Source organism: Rhea pennata, chromosome 5, assembly GCF_028389875.1.
Source record: "Rhea pennata isolate bPtePen1 chromosome 5, bPtePen1.pri, whole genome shotgun sequence".
NCBI classification, from domain to species: domain Eukaryota; kingdom Metazoa; phylum Chordata; class Aves; order Rheiformes; family Rheidae; genus Rhea; species Rhea pennata.
Genome location: NC_084667.1, coordinates 33,629,414 through 33,651,415, shown reverse-complemented (window position 1 = coordinate 33,651,415; position 22,002 = coordinate 33,629,414). Strand labels below are relative to the sequence as shown.

General features: G+C 33.9%; 1 protein-coding gene across 5 annotated transcripts in view; it reads right to left on the bottom strand.

The window, feature by feature from the left end:
• Positions 1 to 22,002, bottom strand: part of SBF2 (SET binding factor 2) — a 272,366-nt gene that overhangs the window by 198,237 nt on the left and 52,127 nt on the right. For all 5 annotated transcript variants that reach the window (XM_062578117.1, XM_062578119.1, XM_062578120.1 and 2 more), the window contains one exon: positions 19,290 to 19,375. In XM_062578117.1, coding sequence (XP_062434101.1) covers positions 19,290 to 19,375 — 86 coding nt within the window. The remainder of the gene's footprint in view (positions 1 to 19,289; positions 19,376 to 22,002) is intronic.

The following is a 22,002-nucleotide window of genomic DNA, read 5'->3' as shown; positions in this document are numbered from 1 at the left end:
TGCAGCATGCTATATAAAGAGCACCTCAGAAAAGGTATTTAAAATGACCAAAATAGGTAAGAGTTTAGAGAGAAATCAGAGGTAGGAATGGAGGGATTACTAAAAACGGTAGTGGGTGAAATTGTCAGGTGACATGGAAACCACAAGATATAAATTAAAGTGACAGAGAGCGACAGAGCATTGGACCAGGTTGCCCAGAGAGGTTGCAAGTCTCCTTCTCTGGAGGTATTCAAAACCCGTCTGGATGTGATCCCGTCTAACGTGCTCTAGGTGACCCTGAGCAGGTGGGTTGGACTAGATGATCTCCAGAGGTCCCTCTCAACCTCAACCACTCTGAGATTCTGTGAAGTTTCAGAAAGTCAAAACCTCCACTTGGTAAAATTCACCTAAAGCATTCTTCTCAACTTTCAAGCATTTTTTTAAAGATGTCTCAGCACCAAAATCAATTGAAAAGTTAAGGAAAAAAGTTGTCAGTAAGTATGCAAGACATGCAAGATCAGCATCCCAGAATGATCATTCTGGCTTCCTTCCCTCCTCCTCCTGCCACATCCCAAGCTAGGACAAGGTGGCCAAGGCAGTTCCCACTGGCTAGCTGCATCCAGGCCCTGCTCCTCTGAAGAGTGGTGCAGCTGCTCCACCGTAAGGAAAGTCACAGTCAAGTCAGACCACATTGTGCCAGCCAGGTAATTCTTCCAAGTGTTTCTTTCTCAGTATGACAAAACTTTGTATTAGAAGGGCATCATTCTAGATAATGGGGAAAAACCCTCTAAGATAGAACCTACTCACTGGTGACCTTGATCTTCTTACATTGCTCTCATAGTATATGCTTTTCCTTATAAGGAAAAGCAGACTATAAAGCCAAGGAATTATTAGGAATATAACTACACCAGCAAGAGTACATAGCAATTTCCTTTTTGGATGTCAACATGACAAGCCTCATGAAGGTTTGACTAGCTCCAAAGAAGTGGTGATAAGTCTGTGCAGGTCAGCTAAAGAGGTGGGAGTACGTTACAAGAGATCCACATGGAGACTGTTCTTAGGAATCTAATATTTTAACTATTTCCAAGAGAACTTATTTTTCAAATATCACACAGTACACATAACTATTCTTTGAAAACAGTATTAATCATCAAAAAAAAATCACATCCAAATTGAGGAAAGTAAAAACAAACAAACTCTGTCAAGTTAAATGTAAAGCTACCAGTAAAACAAATCAAATAAGTTTATGGAGAAGCCTCATAAGGTATAAACATTGCTAATAAAATTATTTTCAGAACTTATCTGAAGCAGAAAGTTTGTATGAATCAGTGAGTACACTGGATGATTAAAGGTAAGACAATCACTCAAGAAAGATCAATCAAGAGCCAAAACCCCAAAAGAATTCTCTATGTTAATGTTCACTAGAGGTGTTTGGGGAAATTCCTATAACAGAATGGCATTTTGGATGGGAAAATTCTATGAAAGTACCCTTAATTCAAGTATCTATAGAAGACAGTTCAGAAAAAGTAAACTAAATTAAAGATCAAATCACAAGGAATAGACAGTATTAATCCAAGAGTTCTAACTGAACAAAATATAAGTTACAGCATTAACAACTGCGGTTGCCACTTTCTACCATAGTGTTAGATTACTGGAAGATAGTAAATGTTTCATCCATTCTTAAACAGCCTAGAATTTATCCAACAATCTGTTCTACATGCAGCAAACTTGCAGAAAAGTGTCAAAGTACAGAATTACTAACTCTATGGATAAATTAATTTTACTGGAGAAGAATCAGAAAGGCTTCTCTACAGAAACATCTTAAGTCAGTCCAATAAGAGTTCTTTGAAAAGGCAAATGATGTACTCAATATTTTGCTTTTCAAAACTATCTTTTCGTAAGAATATTCACATAAAACCTCAGTTAAATTAGGTTGTCATGTTATAGGATGACAGTTCTCTTCTGGGTCAGTAACTGCTGACAGCACCAAGATCTGTGTTGTGGATGGATGATAGGGTTAGTTGGTTTATTTTCTCAAGATAATTTATGAACATATCAAAAACTTAAACAGTATAGTGTCAAGTCTATAGAAGACAGAATATTCAGGATAGTCATAGCTAAAGCTGATTATGATGGGACCAAAAGGGATTTCACAATGCCAAATAATCCAGCAAATAAAGTATAAGATAGAAGTCATAACAGGAAGTTAAAATTAATGCACTTGAGAAAAAACAATCCTAAATATGGGTATGTAATAACAGAATCAAATTACCTATTACTACTCAGGGAAGAGTTTCAGAAATTTGAACAGGTACCTTAAAGTGTCACTTTAATGTGCAGTAACAGCAAAAAGATTTTGAATGCTCAGAGTTATTACAAAAAGAACTAAGAAGTATACATTTAAACTAAATCATGGAGGACAGAAAGCAGGGCGAAGAGAGGTGTGGAATAGCTTCTTTACAAGGAAAGATTACACTACACGGGATCCTCCACCTTGGAAAAATGATGATCAAGGACAGGAATAGAACAGGTATCTACATAACTATGAACAGGATCAGTAACGTAAACAGAATTATTCATTATTTCTCATGAGAAACAATTAGCATTATATAAAATGATCATGTCGTAGGCATTAAACAAAAAGAAATGTTTTTTCATAAAGTGCAATGAAGTTGTAGAACACACTGTGATTAAATGTTACAAGGATAAAAGAATAATGGATTAAAAAGAGAGAGAGAGAAATAATTGTTAATAAATCCCTCAGGAGCTGGTATACATGATGGCTGATACCCATCCTGTCACACTGAAGCCTCTTAACTACTGATTGCTCAGAACTGGAATCGTAAGCCAGAGTATATTGAAGGAAGCAACAGTGTGTCATTTCATGGTATCTTATACTCTTTCCCAAAGCACCCAGTACTGATCTGTGTTGGAGCCGGCAGACTTATATTCTTGGATATCAGTATCTCCAATCTTATTACATATAATTATCATAGGATACTTAGTAACCTAAGATGCTGTTTTCAGCACCTTCCTATAAACCTTGTGTGAACTTTGGAAAGTAGCTCAACTTCTCTATAACATTTCTATTTATAGTGGAATTAATATATTTAAACCTATTTATCTTTTACACTGATGAAATTAATGTTTAAAATGCAGCCATCCAAAATTCATATAGTTCATGTAGTAGTAATGTAAATAATTTAGGGAAATGGAAGGTCACACATACATTCGAATAAAAATACAACTTTGCAGAAACTGTACAGTAAGTATTTTTGCCATTAGGTCTAAATTTAAACACAAAGTCACAGTAAAGTTTTCTCAGAGGGCATCTTTTCTGCCTTCTCTCTCATATAACTGAGAAAATAAAGCGTTCTTTGTAAATTTAATTTATGTATTTCTACACTGAAGCTTGTTAGGTAGTTCTCTTTTTCCTCTCATACTGGATCAGTGCAAGCATAAAATACATAAGCACTCCTCACTCTCCTCCCTCCAAAAGAAAATCTAAAAAAAAAATGAAGAGGAGTAACTGGTATTAAAACAAATGCTAGATAATTCTGTGTGACCAATCTATTCATACTTCATTCAGTGTGAGAAAAAGTATTAGGAAACTAAAATTGAAAAAGGCTGTTCTTTCTGCCACACATTGATAATCCGAAGCGACCGGAGTCACTAGATTTATTTCTTTGAATACACTTCAGAAACCACCAGTAAATTCAATCCTTAATCTAATTACAGGTTTTATTACAGTATTGCTTTTGCAACCCCCAAGCAAGATATCATCCATAATAGGTTAAAAATAAATAAATAAATAAATTTGCTTTGTTATCCAACTCACCACAGCAAATTAATACTTTAAAAGGAAAGCTTAGAAGCACTATCATATTTAAGCAGTAAGACATAATAGGGTGTGCATATGTGTAATAATGACACACCTTAATAGTTAATAATTCACACAGTCTGTCATTATTATCCCATACTACACACCCTAAAGTACTTTAGAATAGATCACCTCTACTGTTTAGTCTAACAAATTAAATGAGTATGCTTGGAATAGGTGCCTATTTAGTGGCTGTTAATCTCAAAATGTTTCATCAACAAACCATAAAAGATGCCACAAAATATTCCTGCTTGAGTAATCATTTTTAACAAATTCCTGAGATGACAACTGAATTAAAAATATGCACTGTAAATAATATTTGTGTAAATAAATTCACTTGAAGGTCCAATCCTACAAAAACAGGTAAAAAAAAATGAAGCAAAAATATTCCATCTTTTTTGTGGTCTTAAAGCGTTCCAGCAACCTAAACAGTTTTGGAAGATGAAATGTATTTAAAATTCTTTGCTAAGACGCATACAGACTCTTTAATAGTTAAGCTGCTATTACCTTTCCATTTTAACACCACTCCCCTGCCTCCCCCCTCAAAAATGGCTACAATTATTTCTATTTACAGATTGAACTCCAGACTGAGAAGTGGCTTTAGCTGAGCTCTTCCACAACAACACTATACTACTTGCAGTCTAAAGCCAAAGTCAGCATAAAATCAGACATTTGATTATGTTCTCCCTAATCGTACTGTTGCTCATCTGGGGAGTAAATAGAAACATTTGGGAAAACATGTTATTGAACAATTAACTGTAAACTAACCACGTACTTTGCCACACAAAATACAAACAAAAAATGTTTGTGGTAGCCAAAATCAAAATTTAAAACTGATATGCCTTCTTTTTAAATTCAACAAGTGCATTGTATTTAAATGTTAATTAATTACATATGATTGTGGAGAATTTATTGCAATGTACTTTTTCAGGCATATTAAAAACAACTCCTTTTTCTTCAGTGGAGACACACTATTACAGAAAACTAACATCAATGTTCTCTCAAGATTGATCAAACTTGGCAGAATGATTATTTAATGGATTCCCATCCACTTAATTGATTATACAAATTGGAAACGGTTTCCCAATTGACATTAAGTTTTCACAAGTTCATTAACTAAGAACAAAGAAAATTGTTCTGAAACATCGTAGCAAATGAATAACAACAATTTTCCAACTATATAGTTGGGAAGGCTGCTAATCTTTTAGATACAATAGACAATCAGACATGAAATTATGAAAAACATCCTTTCAGGTCACACTGCCAATCAAAGTCGAAAAAGAAGCAAATCTGGAATCTCAAAATTGAAAAATTTTGAAGACGAGATGCTCATAGAAATGATTCAGCCATAACCAAGAATAGCTAAAAGTGATTTTTCCAAGTAGTTTTTGTTACTCAGTAAAAATGTGACAACTCGTTAGAGACATATAAAAGATTCTCATGTAAAACTTGCTGCTGCTAAAACACACTGGTCATACATGGGAAACATCTAAATAAGGGGAAAATGTACTCTCCACCCACTTTTTGAGAGGTCTTGCCAATTCTACAATTATTTGAGAAAAAGAGATCAAGTTTAATATACAGGACATGAAACAGATATGAAAATGGTCTAACAACAAATCTTAAAAATTGCAAATGCCAACAAGTCTCTGCAAGTATATTACTGAGCCAGAACGAAGGAAAATCATTGTGAAATAAGCTTTTCTGGTATGCAGTTACAGCGAATAATCATGAGGTGATGCTGAGAACAAGCCAAATCTGGTATTTGAAGAATGTTAAAAACACTGAGGTCACAAATATGCATTGTAACTTTAGCACCCACCTCTTGTCCCACTATTTTGATACTAAATCTAATTCATTGTTCATTCTGAACTTAAAAGCCATTACTTTAATGAACATCTTTCTCTTTTCCACATGCTATGATGCATGCAGAAAAGGAAACAGTTAAAAATCAAAGTAGCTTTCATTTTGTGTACTCCATTTGGGGAAGCAGATGATTAATCAAGTCAAAAAAAACCCAAAACAATCAATAACCAGTGCAATACACTGTGTCAATCTACACACAGTAGTTACATGATCTCACCTTGTCCTACCATACTATCTTTTAGAAGGATACACTACTATATGTTTGGATTTAACTGCCTTTACTTACATAAGAAGCTAAAGCTTTAAATTCTAAAGACATAGAGACAGCCAAAAAAACAACAGCAGCAACAACAAAAGACAAATGAATCAAAGTTAAAGCCAGTTCTTATCTTAAATTCCCTATAATTTACTTCTAAATGACAACTGGAGTACTATAAGACCAGCAAAATAGCAGATTATTTTATGGAGGCGGGGGGGGGTAATTAATTACACATCATTTATTGTATTAAAATAGTTTTATTCCTGATGTTAAATATGCATTGGTGGCTTTATTCTAAGTAATGTGGCAGAGATACAAGTCAGAGCATCTTGAATATTTTCAAATATTCTTGCAACAAAAAAAAAAAAGAACAAAACACTTTTGATTTGAGGATAACTGAAAACCTGTTCAGTATCTGAGTTTGATCTGTTTTTCATATCTCCTTCTGTTGACATAAATAGAAGATGACTTCTCATGAAAGATTAAGGAAACAGTCTGTGGAAGAATAAAATAGTAGTAAACAAGTAGCAAACAAGTAGTTTGAGGACACCTTTATGATAAAAATCTAGACAGAAAAGTAGCTGCATAAACATCACCACCTTAAATATACAAATCCAAGAAGATGAAGAGTTTTGCTTCAGAAACACCACATTTAAATAAAGCTTCTGCTTTAAATATGTAGGGTTTTTTTTTTTAATTTGGAGGTTTGTTTGGTCTTTTTTTTTTCTTGAAGGCATGCAAAATGGACAGAGCTTACTGCAATATTTTCATGCTTTAGAAACACAGAGTGTAGGCGACACACTTCAAAGTGTATTCCAAAAGTCATTCAAAAGAAGATTTGGGTATCAATGTTCTTCCTGTTACCTAGGTTCATTTCGCAGCTCAAATTCATGAGTTGCGGGCTGAAAAAGAACTTCACACCTTAAAGGAACATTGTGCAAGTCCCCAAACCTTATCTCCAAATCTGTGAAAGTTGGAGCTTTGGAGACCAATACTAACCAGGAGGCCAGTTCAAATGCCTAATAGTTTACTATATTGTTAATATAAAGTTAATTTTAGCTTATCCCTGGTATCCATTATAGCTGAATAAAAGCTGTTTAAATGATCTTCAAGGACATACCATCAAAAGAGCATAAAGATGCTGCATCTAAGCATATCTTAAGAGACATTTCTTAGCAACATTAAGTAAGGTTGTATCACTTCCTGGCTTGAACTGCAGCATTAATACTTTCATATTAGAAATTTGCCTCTTCTAAAGCTTTTGTCCTGCATTGGTTAATTTCTGAGATTCACACATCAAAGGACACGGAAAAAGAAGAAAAGCTTTTGCTGGGGCAAGTCCAGATAAACTGCTGACAAAAATACCTGTTTCACATACTGGTTCCACACTCAAAATTCATTGTAAGAAGTCATGCTTACAATAAATCCCCACTCATAACAGTTCCAATACAAAAAACACATTTCTTCATCAATGACTAGCCTTAAAATAAGCACTTATAAAATGGATCTGGATATATTTCTATTTTTCTTCTTCATACAAACTGTATTTGGTATGTACCTGAACATTATTTCTTTACTCTTACTTTACTATGATCAAAAGTGCACTCCATAAAATTACTATTTACCATTTTTTTTCCTCAAGGTGGTTTCTTCATTATGCTCTTACATCCATTTACCAAACCGTACTATAATAATCATCAGTAGAATCCAGAGCACTTACTAAAATCAGGTTAGACTTCATCCTGTATTATATTTAATAATTTCTGATAAAGTAGAATCTCTAAATGGCTTAGCTCCTTTTTATATATTAAAACTTGCAAGTTAATTAATAAGGCTTTCCTTTTTCCATCTACAAATAGCAGGCTTTATACAAAAGAAAACAACATACTATATCTTAGGAGAAAATGGACCAAAAAGTCCAGAGGTTGCACAAAAAAATTGAAGAGATATTAAACTGGTTTTGCCAATGCCATGCAATTTTTCAAGAGGTAGCACCAAGATAATGTACTGATACAACACTGAGTAGTCTTTACTTCAGAAACAAAACAACCAACCTTCGCAACCTCAGTGTCAGAAGAAGTCAAAATTAGCTCAGTAAGGAAGATGGCTGAGGCCAACAGGCTTCTTTTGAAAAAGAATTGAGAAATGATCCTCCAAATGCTTTTGCTAAGACTCTGCATGACAGTGTCCCTGCCAGACACTGAACCACTGAAATCAGCTTTCTCCCCAAGTCTGCATAGGTCTTTGTCAGGCGTATGTTTAGAGCACACAGCTGCTCTCCCCTGCACTGGGTTCAGAAAGTAAGAGCAGAGTTAAACAAATTGGAAACAGCAAAGAGTTTGCACGAATGCTTTTGCATGGCTTCTAATTGGATAATGCAAGAGCTGAAACAATGAGTTGCAGTACACAGAATATGCAAGGTTGTATGTGAAATGCCTTTCAAATATTATCATTCATCTGCATTAAGCCTTTTTTAATGAACACAACTGGAATACATCTTTTACAACATATATTGAGAATAAGCACTTCTATTGTATAAAGACAAACCACAAAAAGTTTCAGGTTTAAACACTCAAGTTTTAAAATTGCTGAGCTAAGTCAACAGAAGAAACCTGTATCAAATCTAACAATTTACATAAAAATTTCACTTTAGAAGTTACCCAAATTGATGCTTGGGGTAGGGTGGAAAGAGTGTGTCATGATTTACAAGTACAACTGATTAGAAATTCTTAGCACCAGAAGTAGCAGCTTTAACAACACACAAACCCTTTACAAACGTGTTCAGAAAAACAAAAAACTTTATTTCCATTAGTCTGTTTTCTTGAACTATTAGAAAACATTCCAAATTGATTTATATTCATAGGAATCAACTCCACAGATAAATTATTTCTGGATTCCCAGAACACATCCAATGACCCTGTTCAAATTTCACAATCTTGTATTCAGCCCAATAGACTGTACTTGATTAGATGCACATTATCTGTCTTTATGCTCCTTCACACAACCCTGGGTAGGACAGCTTTGTGACAACTGGATATAGAGTTATAAATTCAATAGACAACAATCTTGCTTTCTGGCTCTTTCCAAAGCCACATAAATTCTCAATTCCTTGCATATATACAAAAAAAAAAAAAAAAAAAAAAAAAGCCAGAAATTTCAATTCCTGAAAACTTTTAAAGAATTGTCTACATTATAGCATGTAAAGAAAAAAATCCTTACAGAAGGCTGACAATTATCTATAATAACGAGCTGAAACAAAATATGAGAATTTAAACAATAAATTGTTATGCAGTTCTGAGACAATTCAGTTCGAAGCCTTATTGAATATTATATGATTATGTTTTTCCTGTTTTACTTTTCCTTCTTTCCCTCTAGTAGTTTAGGAACTTTGTCTGACAAATAGCAGAAAAAAACAAAAACAAACAAAAAAAAAAACTTAAGAGAAAAACTGTATTTTACCAGTAAGGACAAAGTTCTAGGAGAAACACATGTGACTGATACATGAAGACTAAGCATCACCTCTTGTGGTAATCCAGACAAATCAGGTTTCTTCACTCAATGCCACTCCAATGTCTCAGTTTGCGGATCTTTCCGACAAGTAATTACAGCTCCTTTCAGCAGCGAAACAATCAAGCAAGTAGACAGAGATCCACAGCCTTAGCTTTTCACAAGTCTAAAAAGAACCTCAGAAGACTATCCAATCCTCTTTCATGCCATACAATTAACCTAATATAAGTAATTCCTTATAGATATTTGTCTAATATTAAAAACAAAAACATTCAAAAAATTTCATCCTAAGCAGCACGAACTCTACCTATTCAAACACTTCCTACCATTCACACTAAACCTTCTTTACTATAATATCTACCCAGTGCTTCTCGTCTTTTTTCCTCAAAGGACAAGTAGAACACTTCATTCTTTCTCTTAGCAGTAATCTTTATTTTAATTCTTCTTTTGTCTTCTTTCTACACATTCTTTTCTGATCTATTCAACTCCAATTCTTTGGATCTTTCAGTGTTAACAATTTTTTCTAATCTCTAGTGATCCTAGAACAGTCTTTGCCTTTCTTCAACAGTTTAATTTTCTTGATTCATGCTTAGCACAACATGATGCTACTAACTTAGAAAAGGATAATCAACTGCATACAGCATGAGGAAACTCTGGAAAATAGTAGTTGTGTATAATAAAGGATCTGGATTTCCAGACAATATCTTCATATGGAATTATTTTGGAATAATTTTCAATGCTGATTAGACTAAAGTGGAATGGGTCACTTCATATCAAATTAAGAGTTTCTTTATTCTGAATAAAGAAAATGCTCAGTTGTTTAGAAATAGATACAGCACTTTATACTCATGTCTTACATTCATCCAAGTTAACTTTCAAGCCTAAACAAACATTTTTGGCACAATACAAAGCATGTCCATAACAAGGCCAATAACCAGTAGTAATGAATTACTGCAGGAAGTTTAGAGCTAATCTACAGATGTTCTATATGATCTATAGATGAAGGAAAATAAAGTTGGGGAAAAAAAAAGCTTGTCTGCAATTTTTGCTGCTCTGAAAATGAAATATTATGGGATTTCTGCTCTTCAACTTTGGCTCTTGGAAGATAATAGCTTATTTTCATACCACGTGTTTGGGTTTCATGTTGCTTTGCCTCTTCACTCAAGAAGATTTCTTAGTTTTTCTAAATGGACATGAAGAGTTTTCACAAATGATTACACGCTCAAACTGAGTACATCTAGACAACAGAATAAACTGATGTGAAAAAATTGTTACCGAAACATACTAGCCAAAAAATCATATACTTCAAAAGTATTTTCACACATCTTAGGCTTGCATCCTGTGAAATTAAAGAGTACAAAGAACGCTCAGTAAACCCAGTCTCTCAGATGTCAGACAAAGGTAAGGGGAGAGAGAAAGAAAACATTTATGCAAGAGAGAACTCTAGAATGCCTAGCCACAGTAAGATGGGAGCGCTGAGGGCTGCAACTACAAGTCATTCTGAAGCATATGCAGGAGAGGGAACTCAAAGAGCAAAAATGATGGTACTGATATAACTCCATCATCTTAACACTATCTAAATAAATCATAATCACATTTGAATCACTATATTCAGTAAGGGTCTCCATCATATCTGTGATTATATACTTCCCTCCCCCCTTAAACAATGCCTTTTGAACAACATTTAAATAATCAAAATTTCAGGGTGTTCAGGAGAAGTAGGATCTCCTAAAGACTTTTCACAATCATAAGCTTAAGATGTCAGGATCACTCAAAGAGCATTGCAAACATTACCGTACCACAGAACTTAATTCTGCTTCTCAAGATCTCCTCTGCTTCAGTGCTAACACAAAAAAAAACAAACAAAACTTTACAGAAATATGCACGTTGCAGGCTTTTCTCTAATTTTTAAAGTAAGCAAGATGAGAAAACCTTACAGAGATATAACATACAATGAATCAGAAAGACGTAAAACTCACATGGTAGAGAGTATCTTAAGCAGCCAAATATTATTTGTAGAGATAAAAAAAAAAAAAAAAAGCTAAGTCTACATCTCAATAATCTCTATTTTTCATTGTCTTCATGGAAAGTTTGAATTTTAAACTAATGTCACTTAAATACTTTAATATTTTTACCAAAAGTGTTAACTATACAGTATTTCCTTTTCTGTTTTTAAAACAAACTGAAACTTAAAAATTGTATAAAAACATTTTTAATCACACTACTTCATAGTGCTAAGTAGTATAAAATCAACTTTTGCTATTCACTACTTACAATCCTTAAATTTCTATATCAAATGATTTTACTCCACTAATCTACAAAATCCAGGAGCTGAAATCAAGTCAGTTCAAGCAGCGGGTTTCTAAAACAGAACGTAACAATTTTATAGCACAGCAGAGACACTACTGAAAAGCTCACCACATTTATGGCACTAGAAGATTTGCACTGAAGGCTAAAATAGATTAAAGTAATATAGATTAAGCTCATAAAATAACACTATTAAATTGGGGGTGGGGGGGAAGGAGGAGAGTAGCTGTACTTTCACTATCATCTGTTTTATACTAACCATTGAAATCACCAGTACTGCAACATAATTAGAGTGAATAAAGAATACAGTGCATTCTTCTGCCCTGAACTCAGTAATATAGTTGTTCATTGAACAGTGACATATGTAATGAATCCTAGATGGCAAAAAACAATCTGAAGAGACAGAAGAAAAACATCATACAACTAAAATCTCTATAGCTGAACAAGTGCACTGAAGGTTAAATGGATGCTGTAGACAGCCCTATATTCTGCCTCTTAAAAGCTTTAATGTTGCGTAAAAATTGGCTTACAGATCAGCCAGTTAAGACTGAAGCATTTAAAGATTAACCCCCTTAAAACTTTAAGCACTTCAGGCCTTAACTGGCTGATCTGCAACCCAGTTTGTCTCCCCTTACACCATATTTAAAATACTAACAAATAAAATGTTCAAGGGTCGTATTTTTTCCTATAAAAGATGCATTACACAAAAGTGTTAAAAGAAGACTATCACTAAATGATTATCATTTGAATTCTAAGAATATTGGTTTTGTAGGCGTATCTAATTTTTCTGGAAGATTGAACTTTGAGACTCTCCAAAGTGTTAGGCATTCACTACCCGAAAATCTGGCTTATCTTAAAATGTCCTGAGTTGATTAACAGCAGGTCTGTTTTTCAACACAACTCAGAAGACAAATCAGTTACTATTAGTTACTATTTCTTTTTGATAGCCTCCTTCACCCCTCATGCCACTGGGAAGCTCTAACAGCAGTGTACATTCATTCAAGATCTCAGAGGCATGGCTTTCATTCATAACATCTGTACCTCACCATGAAGTAGAAATTTCTACAGGATGATGATGTTTCTTGTCAAAAGATCGGTATCTATTATCATTTTAAATACTGTTTAAATAATAAATATATTTTGAAAATACATAAATACCATGCCTTACACTGATTTTTTTTTTCATTTCCCAAATCTTAGTAGATATGTTAGTAGAAATCTGGGACATGGATCCAGTATTTCATAAAATACATACTTCATGTATATTCAAGAGTTCATATCTGAAGCTGTGCAGAAATGCTGAGATCAACAAAGATAAAGCTAGACGAAGGCATAATATGCTCATTCCAATACCACCAGCTCCTGAAACTGTTTAGGTACGTGAAAACTTCAGCTTTTCATGCCTTCTCCTTTCTGCTTCTTTCTTCTTAATAGCAAAAATAAACTAGATGTGCAACTGAAGCAATCCCATTTGTCCAAACCTATATAGGTTACTCGAATTCTCAGTAAGTATTAAATACTCTGTTCCTGTTAAGCATTTTGTGATTCCTCAACCATCAACAATTCAAACATACTCAATTAAATGGCTAGTATGGCTATACAATAAGGCTAAAGGGATTACTCCTACCATCAAACTTCTCTCTGTCTAGGAAGAAGCAAGCTTCATGCCAGTTCTCAAAGGGATGCACATATCCTCTCTTCACGCTACTATTAACCTTGGAAGGAACAACAAATAACTTAAGTCTCGAGTTTAAGTTAAAAGACAAACCATTGTGGATATAGAGCGGAAAAACTTGGGAAATTCAACTGAATTTGATTTCAAACAGTTGGCACAACCTAGCTTGTCCTTGGCAAAGGAGAGTATAGCAGATAATGACAAGAGAAGCATTCAGAAGTCAGGTAAATTAAATTATTTAAATCAAAAAAGGCACTTGACATCTACTTCAGAAAATTCTCATGAATGTAACATTCACATATGTGACTTCCCCTACAGGTCCATACACACAGAAATGCAGAATGGTTAAGAAAAAGGAGCCTGTCCTTAGAACGAAAACTAAAGTTGGTAAACACTCTCCATTTTCTAAAGCATTCTGTGCTTCAATTCAAACTATGCTAGCAGAATATGAGTTACAACGAATGAGTTATAGTATGTTTAGCACTCTGCAGGTTTTTTTTCCAATGCAACAGATTTAGCATTGCCACAGGTAAGTTATCTACTTACAGAGGGTTTCTTATAATTTTTTTTTCCTTTCCTACATTAAAAAGAAATGGAATAGGCTTTTCAAAGGCATAAAGAAAAATATTTCTGTCAAATCTCATCTTTAACAACATGCTGAGCTTCACTCAAATCAGTCTAATTATTAAGGTAATATGGAATTACAAGAAATGTTACTCAGTATTCTTTCCTATGAAAACATGGCCACAGAAAAATGTCTCCTAGTATCCATGTATGCTTTCTACAAAGGATTGTATTAACTTTTTACTTAAATTACAAAATGTAATTCTAAACTGCAATTATTTGGATGAGTGATTAGCTTGTCTAGAAATGTATGTTTATTTTTATATTTGTGTATACTTGAAATGAAAATTATAGACAATACTGCTAGTGCCATTACTACAGGTTATACTGGGTGTTTTTTTCCCTGTCACTAGCTGCATAAACACATGGTATCCAGTTTAAATGCAGAAAAGGAATTTATTTCTTTTTGTCAGCCCAATAAACATTAACATTCCAATTCAGAGTAATGCAGATGACACGTGGTTCAGCTAAGTTAGCCCACAAATGAAATGAACATACAGAATGAATTACATACCACAGCTCCCTCCTTTGATGAGTAATTAATTATGACATCTAGAAAGGTTTTCAGCAGAATTTAAATTATAAGTTTAAAGAAAATGCAGAAATATGCAAAGCTAGCTCTTTCTAGCAACACACTCCCTCAAAAATTCTTTCTACAAGTGAAAACAAGAAGGTTTGATCATTCTATGATTTCCTAATATTAAACCTCTAAATATTATTAGATCTCTTTCCTGATTTTAAAGGATTATTTTTAAATTTAAATTGTATCTTTATAAAGCTGAAGTAACTTCTCTGACGCATACTATGGAAAAGAACATGTTTATTTAAAACAGTATGGGGGGAAACTATCAGATCTGTATAACTGCAGGCTCTTGAAAACTGATAACCTAAACCTTTTTCTGAGCCCAATACTTTCTTAGCTTTAAGAATTAGTATAAACCTCTTTGTTCCTTAAGTCAGCTCATTTCAATGAAACTTGAGAAACTTCTGTTTGTCAGTAAACTGATAATGCTCAGATTGAGAGGCTAAAATTACAAAAAAAATGTTTCCAATTATGCCTTTTGAATAGCCCACAAAAGGTTCTAGCAAACCAAAGAGCATCTTGCTGCTTTTGAAGTAATGAAGTCAGTATGTATGATACATAATATTAACAACTCTCATACTTTATTCTCAATTGTATCAGAACAATCATCACAACAACCAGAAACAAATGTCAGGAGCCTTATTAGCTACTGTAATAATAAATAATAAAAAAAAACTCAGATATGTTTCATAGGAATTTGCAGGCTGCCCACTAATCAAACTTTGTATTGTTCATAACCGAATGCAGAAAGTTCAAAGTTACAAACCCATTACAGAAACGGCAAAAGCACAGAACGTAAGATGAACAAAAGTCTCTTCAGGTAAATTGATGGGATGTAGATGAGTCAGTTCTAAACAGATCCACTGACCAAGGCCTACTGACAGCATCATGGTTTTGTTCACTTACCACTGGCAAACAGAAGATACACAATTTATTCCTTTAGCAAAACAAATTCATACAGTTCAATATGATTTCACAAGATGTATTTCTGTTGAATTTTGGACAATATGTTGATGTCGTAACTTACATGTACGTTAAACAAAACCAGAACATACCTAACACTACATAGACAAAAACAGAAACGGTTTATGTGCAGAATATACATAGAATATGATACGTAAAATTCAGATTGTAATTACATTTTATAATGACCAAATTCTCTACATATCTGCGTCAAATTAATAAAACTGCAAATGCAGTCAAGGGTACAAATGAAAAGCTGAAACAAAGGACACCAAATCTCCTTGATAAGCTGTTCTCAAATGATTCTTTTCACTCAGCTAAGTGCAAGTCCATTAGGTACAGTTCTTCCAATGTAAGCTCATTCTCAAAACTACGCTCAAAGGCAAAAGGTATTGTTTGCAGTGTTATTATTATTGAACTTAGAACTAGCTGCACAGCTCTATTCTCTATATCATCTTCATTCAGGTCTCAAAATCTAGCCACATGGAGTCAAACGTATCTAGCTACATGGAGTCAAGCCCAGAAGACTTGGGAGGAAGAAACAAACGTCAGCTTTTGTCTATTTGTTTTTCTGGCTGGAGTTTGGACGAACTGCATTTCTACACACTGCGGGGCATTTTCCAAAGTATTAAAATTTGGATGAGGGTTCCATAAGGTATTGGTCTTTGCCAGTGCTGAAGCTTTTTTTCATAAAATATCATTAAAAACATGAATGGAAAAGTCCTATTAGTTCATGTCATCTGTTACTTCCCAGAGTGAGTTCTCATTCAACAGATAGTATTTGGCCAAATAACTTGACATCCAAATGTCAATATTCACAGGCAAATAATACACTTTATAGAACACTGCATTTCAATATTAGCTCAGATGTTCACATTTCTTTTAGACTAGTAAGAATTAGATCTGATGAAAATCTACCAGAATACTACCTTCACTTTCCCAGCTTTGTGTTCACCTCTAGAAGAATTCAATAAGTTTCAATTAACACATGAAAATAACAAATGCTTATAGTGGTACCAGAGTTCTTATTTCTGTTGTTTGGCTGCATTAAATGGGTAGTGACCAGGGAGCAGTGAACATGTAGGAGAGGTAATATTCAGCTCAGATATATGTTCATTTCTGTTCATGTCTCAATAAAGATTACAAATTAAATAAATGGATCAAATAGTGTACAGCAACAGAAACAAGAAAACCCACTCCTTTCAATCCAGTCACTAGTCATGAAAAAATTTGACCTTTTTCTTCCTTCACGAGAAACACAGTGGACAGAGCTTTTCAAATGCAACCCGTCTTTTTTTCATTTCTTCCATCAGGGAAACAATATAATTCCCTAAAGAATCTTCACTCGGAGAAATGCACTTAAGACATCTGTTAACTCAAAACTAAAATGCTGTTAATTTATAAGAATGTCTATTTTAATTCCCATGTACATTCCTGTCAGCTGTTGTAGCCTTACCTTTCTCCTTTTTTCTCTCCTACGTTTGCTTCTTACACACTTAATGATATTAACGTTGCCCTTTAAATGACAACCAAAAAACGATAGATGGTTTTTCTCCTTTTCTTTCCGTCAATTAATATTGATTCATGTTACTCGTCCAAAAACTTGAAAATACCATCCTGCCAAAACCTGATTTTCATGAGTGATTTACTTTATTATATTATCTTTGTAATATCTCTAATTAACTAAAAATGTTATTACCATGTTTGGAAAATGAACCTAAATTGGAGTAATATTAAAGACTAAAAGTTGAATTAAGGATATCTGTTTATCTAAATAGCCAGATTTCACTTTAGTTTTAGTTTAAATTCTCAGTGGTTTTGCATAATGAGTCATTTGAGAACTAATATAAAAGCAGTGTTTTATTCAACCAGGAAAAAGGAAAATCTTCCTTTAGAAAAGTGTTTCTTTTAACACTAACATCCCACAATTAAATAAAATGAGAAATAATATTTAGGTACAGATACATTACTTAAGTAGCTTCACTGCTTTAAGAACACCTGTGATGATTTATTTCAAAATAAAATTTGAAAGCAGTCACTTAGTTTGAATAGTAAGTTTGAATAGTAAGAAAGATTTGCATAACAAAATAAATCTTAGTATAACTCAAGTGTTAAACTTTTGCAGTTGTTTAAGGCAAAAAGAAAAAAAAAAAATCAAGCCATCGAGTTCAACCCAAGAGTGTTTAAAGTTAATAGAACTAGAGAAGAGCCAGCTAAGGAATGACAGTAGACTACCCTGAAAAAAAACAAAAAAACAACAGTAGTCATCAAGCACATGCTGGCTAGGCATGTAGTAAGTAGAGAAATACCAGCAACATCAAGCAGCAATTGCTATATAGTGGTATAATTTTGTAAGAATAGTAGAAATACTTAAGAGAAAGCAGGAGCTTCCATTGTTTCCGCACAGCACTTCATTGCCAAATGCAGTATTATGCAACTATACCGCAAACATTGTAACTACCCATCATGTGCATCAGAAATAACGCTTGACTAGTAATTAATGTATGACATCCCCCAAAACATTAGATGCACGCTTGACTGATATGAAGAAATGAAAACCACAGGCTGTTGAAGGAAACGAGCAACTAGTCGCGTACACCAGCACACAGTAAACTATATAAACCTCCGTAGATGAGGGAGCAAATTGGCAAGTGTTCATCGTCAAGAGCACTTCTCTTTCACTGAAGACAACATCTGGCCAACAGCACGTTCTGACTTAACAAGTGAGTGAGGTGAACACTGACTGAAAGCTATCTTACCAAAAAAAATTTACTGTTTGGTGTACCTTTATAATAAATGTAGTAAAGAATCATAGTGTCTTGGTCCTCTACAACTGGTTTTTGCCTTGTAGTAGAAAAGACTTCTATTGCAACACTTCCTAGAGGCCATCTTCTTCTTTGGCTCATCCGGTCCCAGAAGTCCTCAAGTTCAAGGCAGTAAGAGTGTCACTGATTTCTCAGAAACCTAATTTGCTGAGTATGACCAAAGTATTCTATTTCTCTGTAAGATTTTCAGGGTCATACACCTAACAAATCTGGATGCATAAGAAATACCTATTTCTTGTATCTCACAATACGAGACTAAGGAAGGGAAAGAAGTGGTATTTAATGAATTATAAGAGGAGGCATTTAAAATACATCATTATGTACTTGTCTTGTTTAGTGTACTGTTTTCATAAGCACCATTACACTGTATCTCAAAGACAATACAGGATAAAGATTGACCATTTCAATCTAGCCAGTTCATCATTTTGTTATTTTAAATTCTTATTTGCATATAACATACAAATACATATTTGTTTTTATTTGAATACGGCAATGATAAGTCACCCAGGAGCTGAACGATGTTTCCAAAAATATAATCAACTATAACTTAATGATGCAAATAAACATTTATTTCAAATACACCATTTCTAACTTTGCAGCAGTCACCTTCTCTATTCTAGGAACTTAACAGATTAGGAATGGACAAAGCATTCTTAGGTTAGCCAAAATATTACTTAAAGCTATTATCTACCCCCTAACTTATGTAATTTCTATACATGCCGTGTTAGGTTAGATAATAAGATTATTGCATGAAAGTCAATTCACCTTGCAACTACATGCAAAAGAAATTCTAAGAATTACATAGTGTAACACAAACTTACCAACTCTATTCCCTGTGGAAAAGGAGTGTCTTCCCAGTCCTTCTGAGGAAATCTTTGTATTATTTTACCCAAACCTTCTGCTGGGCCTGGTGAAAGATAAATTTAATTACTGAAAGATGAAATTCAATTACTTACAGGACAAAATACTACAGTTTAAAATGCCACAAATTTCAGAGAGCATAATATACCTAATATTGGGAATTTTTTTAACAACAAGAAATTGAATAGAGTCTTTAAATGTGTTCTGCGGGTCACATAATAAATACAGTCTTAATATTCTCTAGCACTAACACAAAACAACCATACTAAATGGAGCTGCAAGTTGTACCCAGTCTATGCCTGCCAAGTGTGTTTTCAACATGGTATATGATTTTTGGTAATTCTACTCTCTCTCTACAAAAGGCATAAATTAAAAATGAATATAGCGGATATCCTAATAGTTAAAAAAAAAAAAGTCAAACATTTTTCAAAAGTAGTCTAAAAGAAACAGTTTATAAATTAAAAATATAAAAACTTTACAAAGTTATTCAGGACATTTCAGTGCCTTGCTAGGAGCCCTGGACTACTTTCTTGAACACAAATCACAAAAGTGATTTTCTGCACTGAAAAGCATAGAAAAGAACTGTTAATTTCCTGTAATTTCTCCAATCCAAACACACAGTGCTAGAGAAAGCCCTTCAGAAATATAATCTAACTTCTGTGATTGCCACAAACATTAAACTGTAGTGCTCTATCTTCTTGAATGCTATGGGAACGTATCTACAAATATGAATTCGTTCTTTCTTCATCCTGGAACTGTTGAAGTCTCAGTCTTAAACTTAAGAACCTTAACCTTTTACTGAATCTTAGCTCTGGGATACACAAGACACTTTTCCTGTAGGAAAAGCCAAGATTTATGCAAGAGAAGAAAGTAACCTCTCTATTTATCTTACAAATATACCAAATGGCTTTAAAAATATATATATATATTCTTGTTTTCTGAAGAAAATTGTTTTAAGAGAAATGCATATTTGATGTGCACAATGAAGACTTATCTCACATTCTATATACATTTTAAATTCAAGCAAAGACGACTTCTATGATAATTATAGATTCATCAGTTCTCTTGGATGCTTTAAATGGCATTTCACAGGTAAGCAAACATAAATCAAATAAAGATTCACAAGCTTGCAGGTCAGTTGCTGGGTGTGGAAGAGAGGTTCAAGCTCCTGTGCTTTTCCTTTACCTGCACTGAGGGAAAAAAAAAGTAGCAGATCCGAACAGTTACACCTTCTATATGGTGGCTTCCAGCTAGGTAATCAGCATTGCATTCAAACTGGCCAAGCAGCACACACAGAACTTTACCACAATAGTATCTGTATTCCCTTTCTTAGTAAATGTATCACATAAGAAACAGAGTGGAGAGGAAGCAAAGTGCAACTTTTTCAAATAGATAAAAGTTTATGGTTTCAAAGAAAAATTATATATTATAAATCATATTCAATATTTACGAAATCAGGTTTCATTAAACTATAAATCAAGTTTCCTGAACAGTAAGGCTGAAACTTACAATCATATAAAATCTATTTTAATAGTTTTAATAATCTATGTATCATCCTTTCTCTAAAGTCATACTATGAAACTTTGAGATTAAGTTTTAAATATTTTCTTGTGAAATTCTCATGGCTATCCTTAGTTGTGAAAAACAGTACAAATTCTATATTAATAGTAGGGGTCCATATATGTTGCATCCTCTGCAGACACCCAAGCAGCAGCAATTAATACATTATTTTACTGGCTATACTATACAAACAATACTCAGTCTGATATAGCTCAAGTCTACTATATAAAACAACTCATAAATCAATTCTATGGTGGAAAAAAAAGTACGGTCTCTTTAAGCTTCCTGCTAATTTACATTTTGAGTCTGCTTCCGTCTTTTAAAATCTGTATTAAAAAGTGCTTAGGTATGATGATAAGATAACCTACTAAGAGCTGTTTTTTCCATTTTATGTATTTTTACAGTTAAGATTCTATGAGTTTCTCCTGGAAATAATTTGTCAGCAAGTGTTTTTGGTATAATGTTTACATAAACTACGGAGAGAAAATTCCAAACAGCAATCTTACCCCCCAAAATAGTACAAACTGGTTTTAATTATAAATCTGTATTACTGCAAGCAAGCAGGACAGCATACTGAAAAAATGCAATCAGACTAAGTTAACTAGAAAGTGCAAGTGATAGTAAGAGAGAGCTATTTAAAAGCTGAAGGAGACATAGTATCTAGTGCGAATCTGCAGAGGTGCTGAGAAAGCAAAGAATTAGTATGTGCCAGAGACCAAGAAACAAACATACATAGCTACAAATTTTGTAAGGAAAGGCAGTTACACACCTACTAGCTTGTAAGGGCTAGATATGCTCACCAGTCACTAACTTGTTTAAGGCTAAGCATTGCCTCATGTACCCTTTCTTACAGCAACGCCTTCTACCAAGTTATCACTCCTCTTTCCTCAACTTCATCTCAACTGCTGTCCAAAATTATAAACTGGACAGGATTTCCCATCTGCTTCCTCCTAAACAGGTCTCAGAAGATCAGAGAGTCATGCCGCTTCTCTTCTGAAGAAGAGAAACACTATTGCATTCCTTCCTTCTTCTACAGGCATCCAGGCATCATTTCTTCCTCCCACACAAAAACAAACAGAATAGCTGTATTTTCAACTAGCTATGCCAGCGACT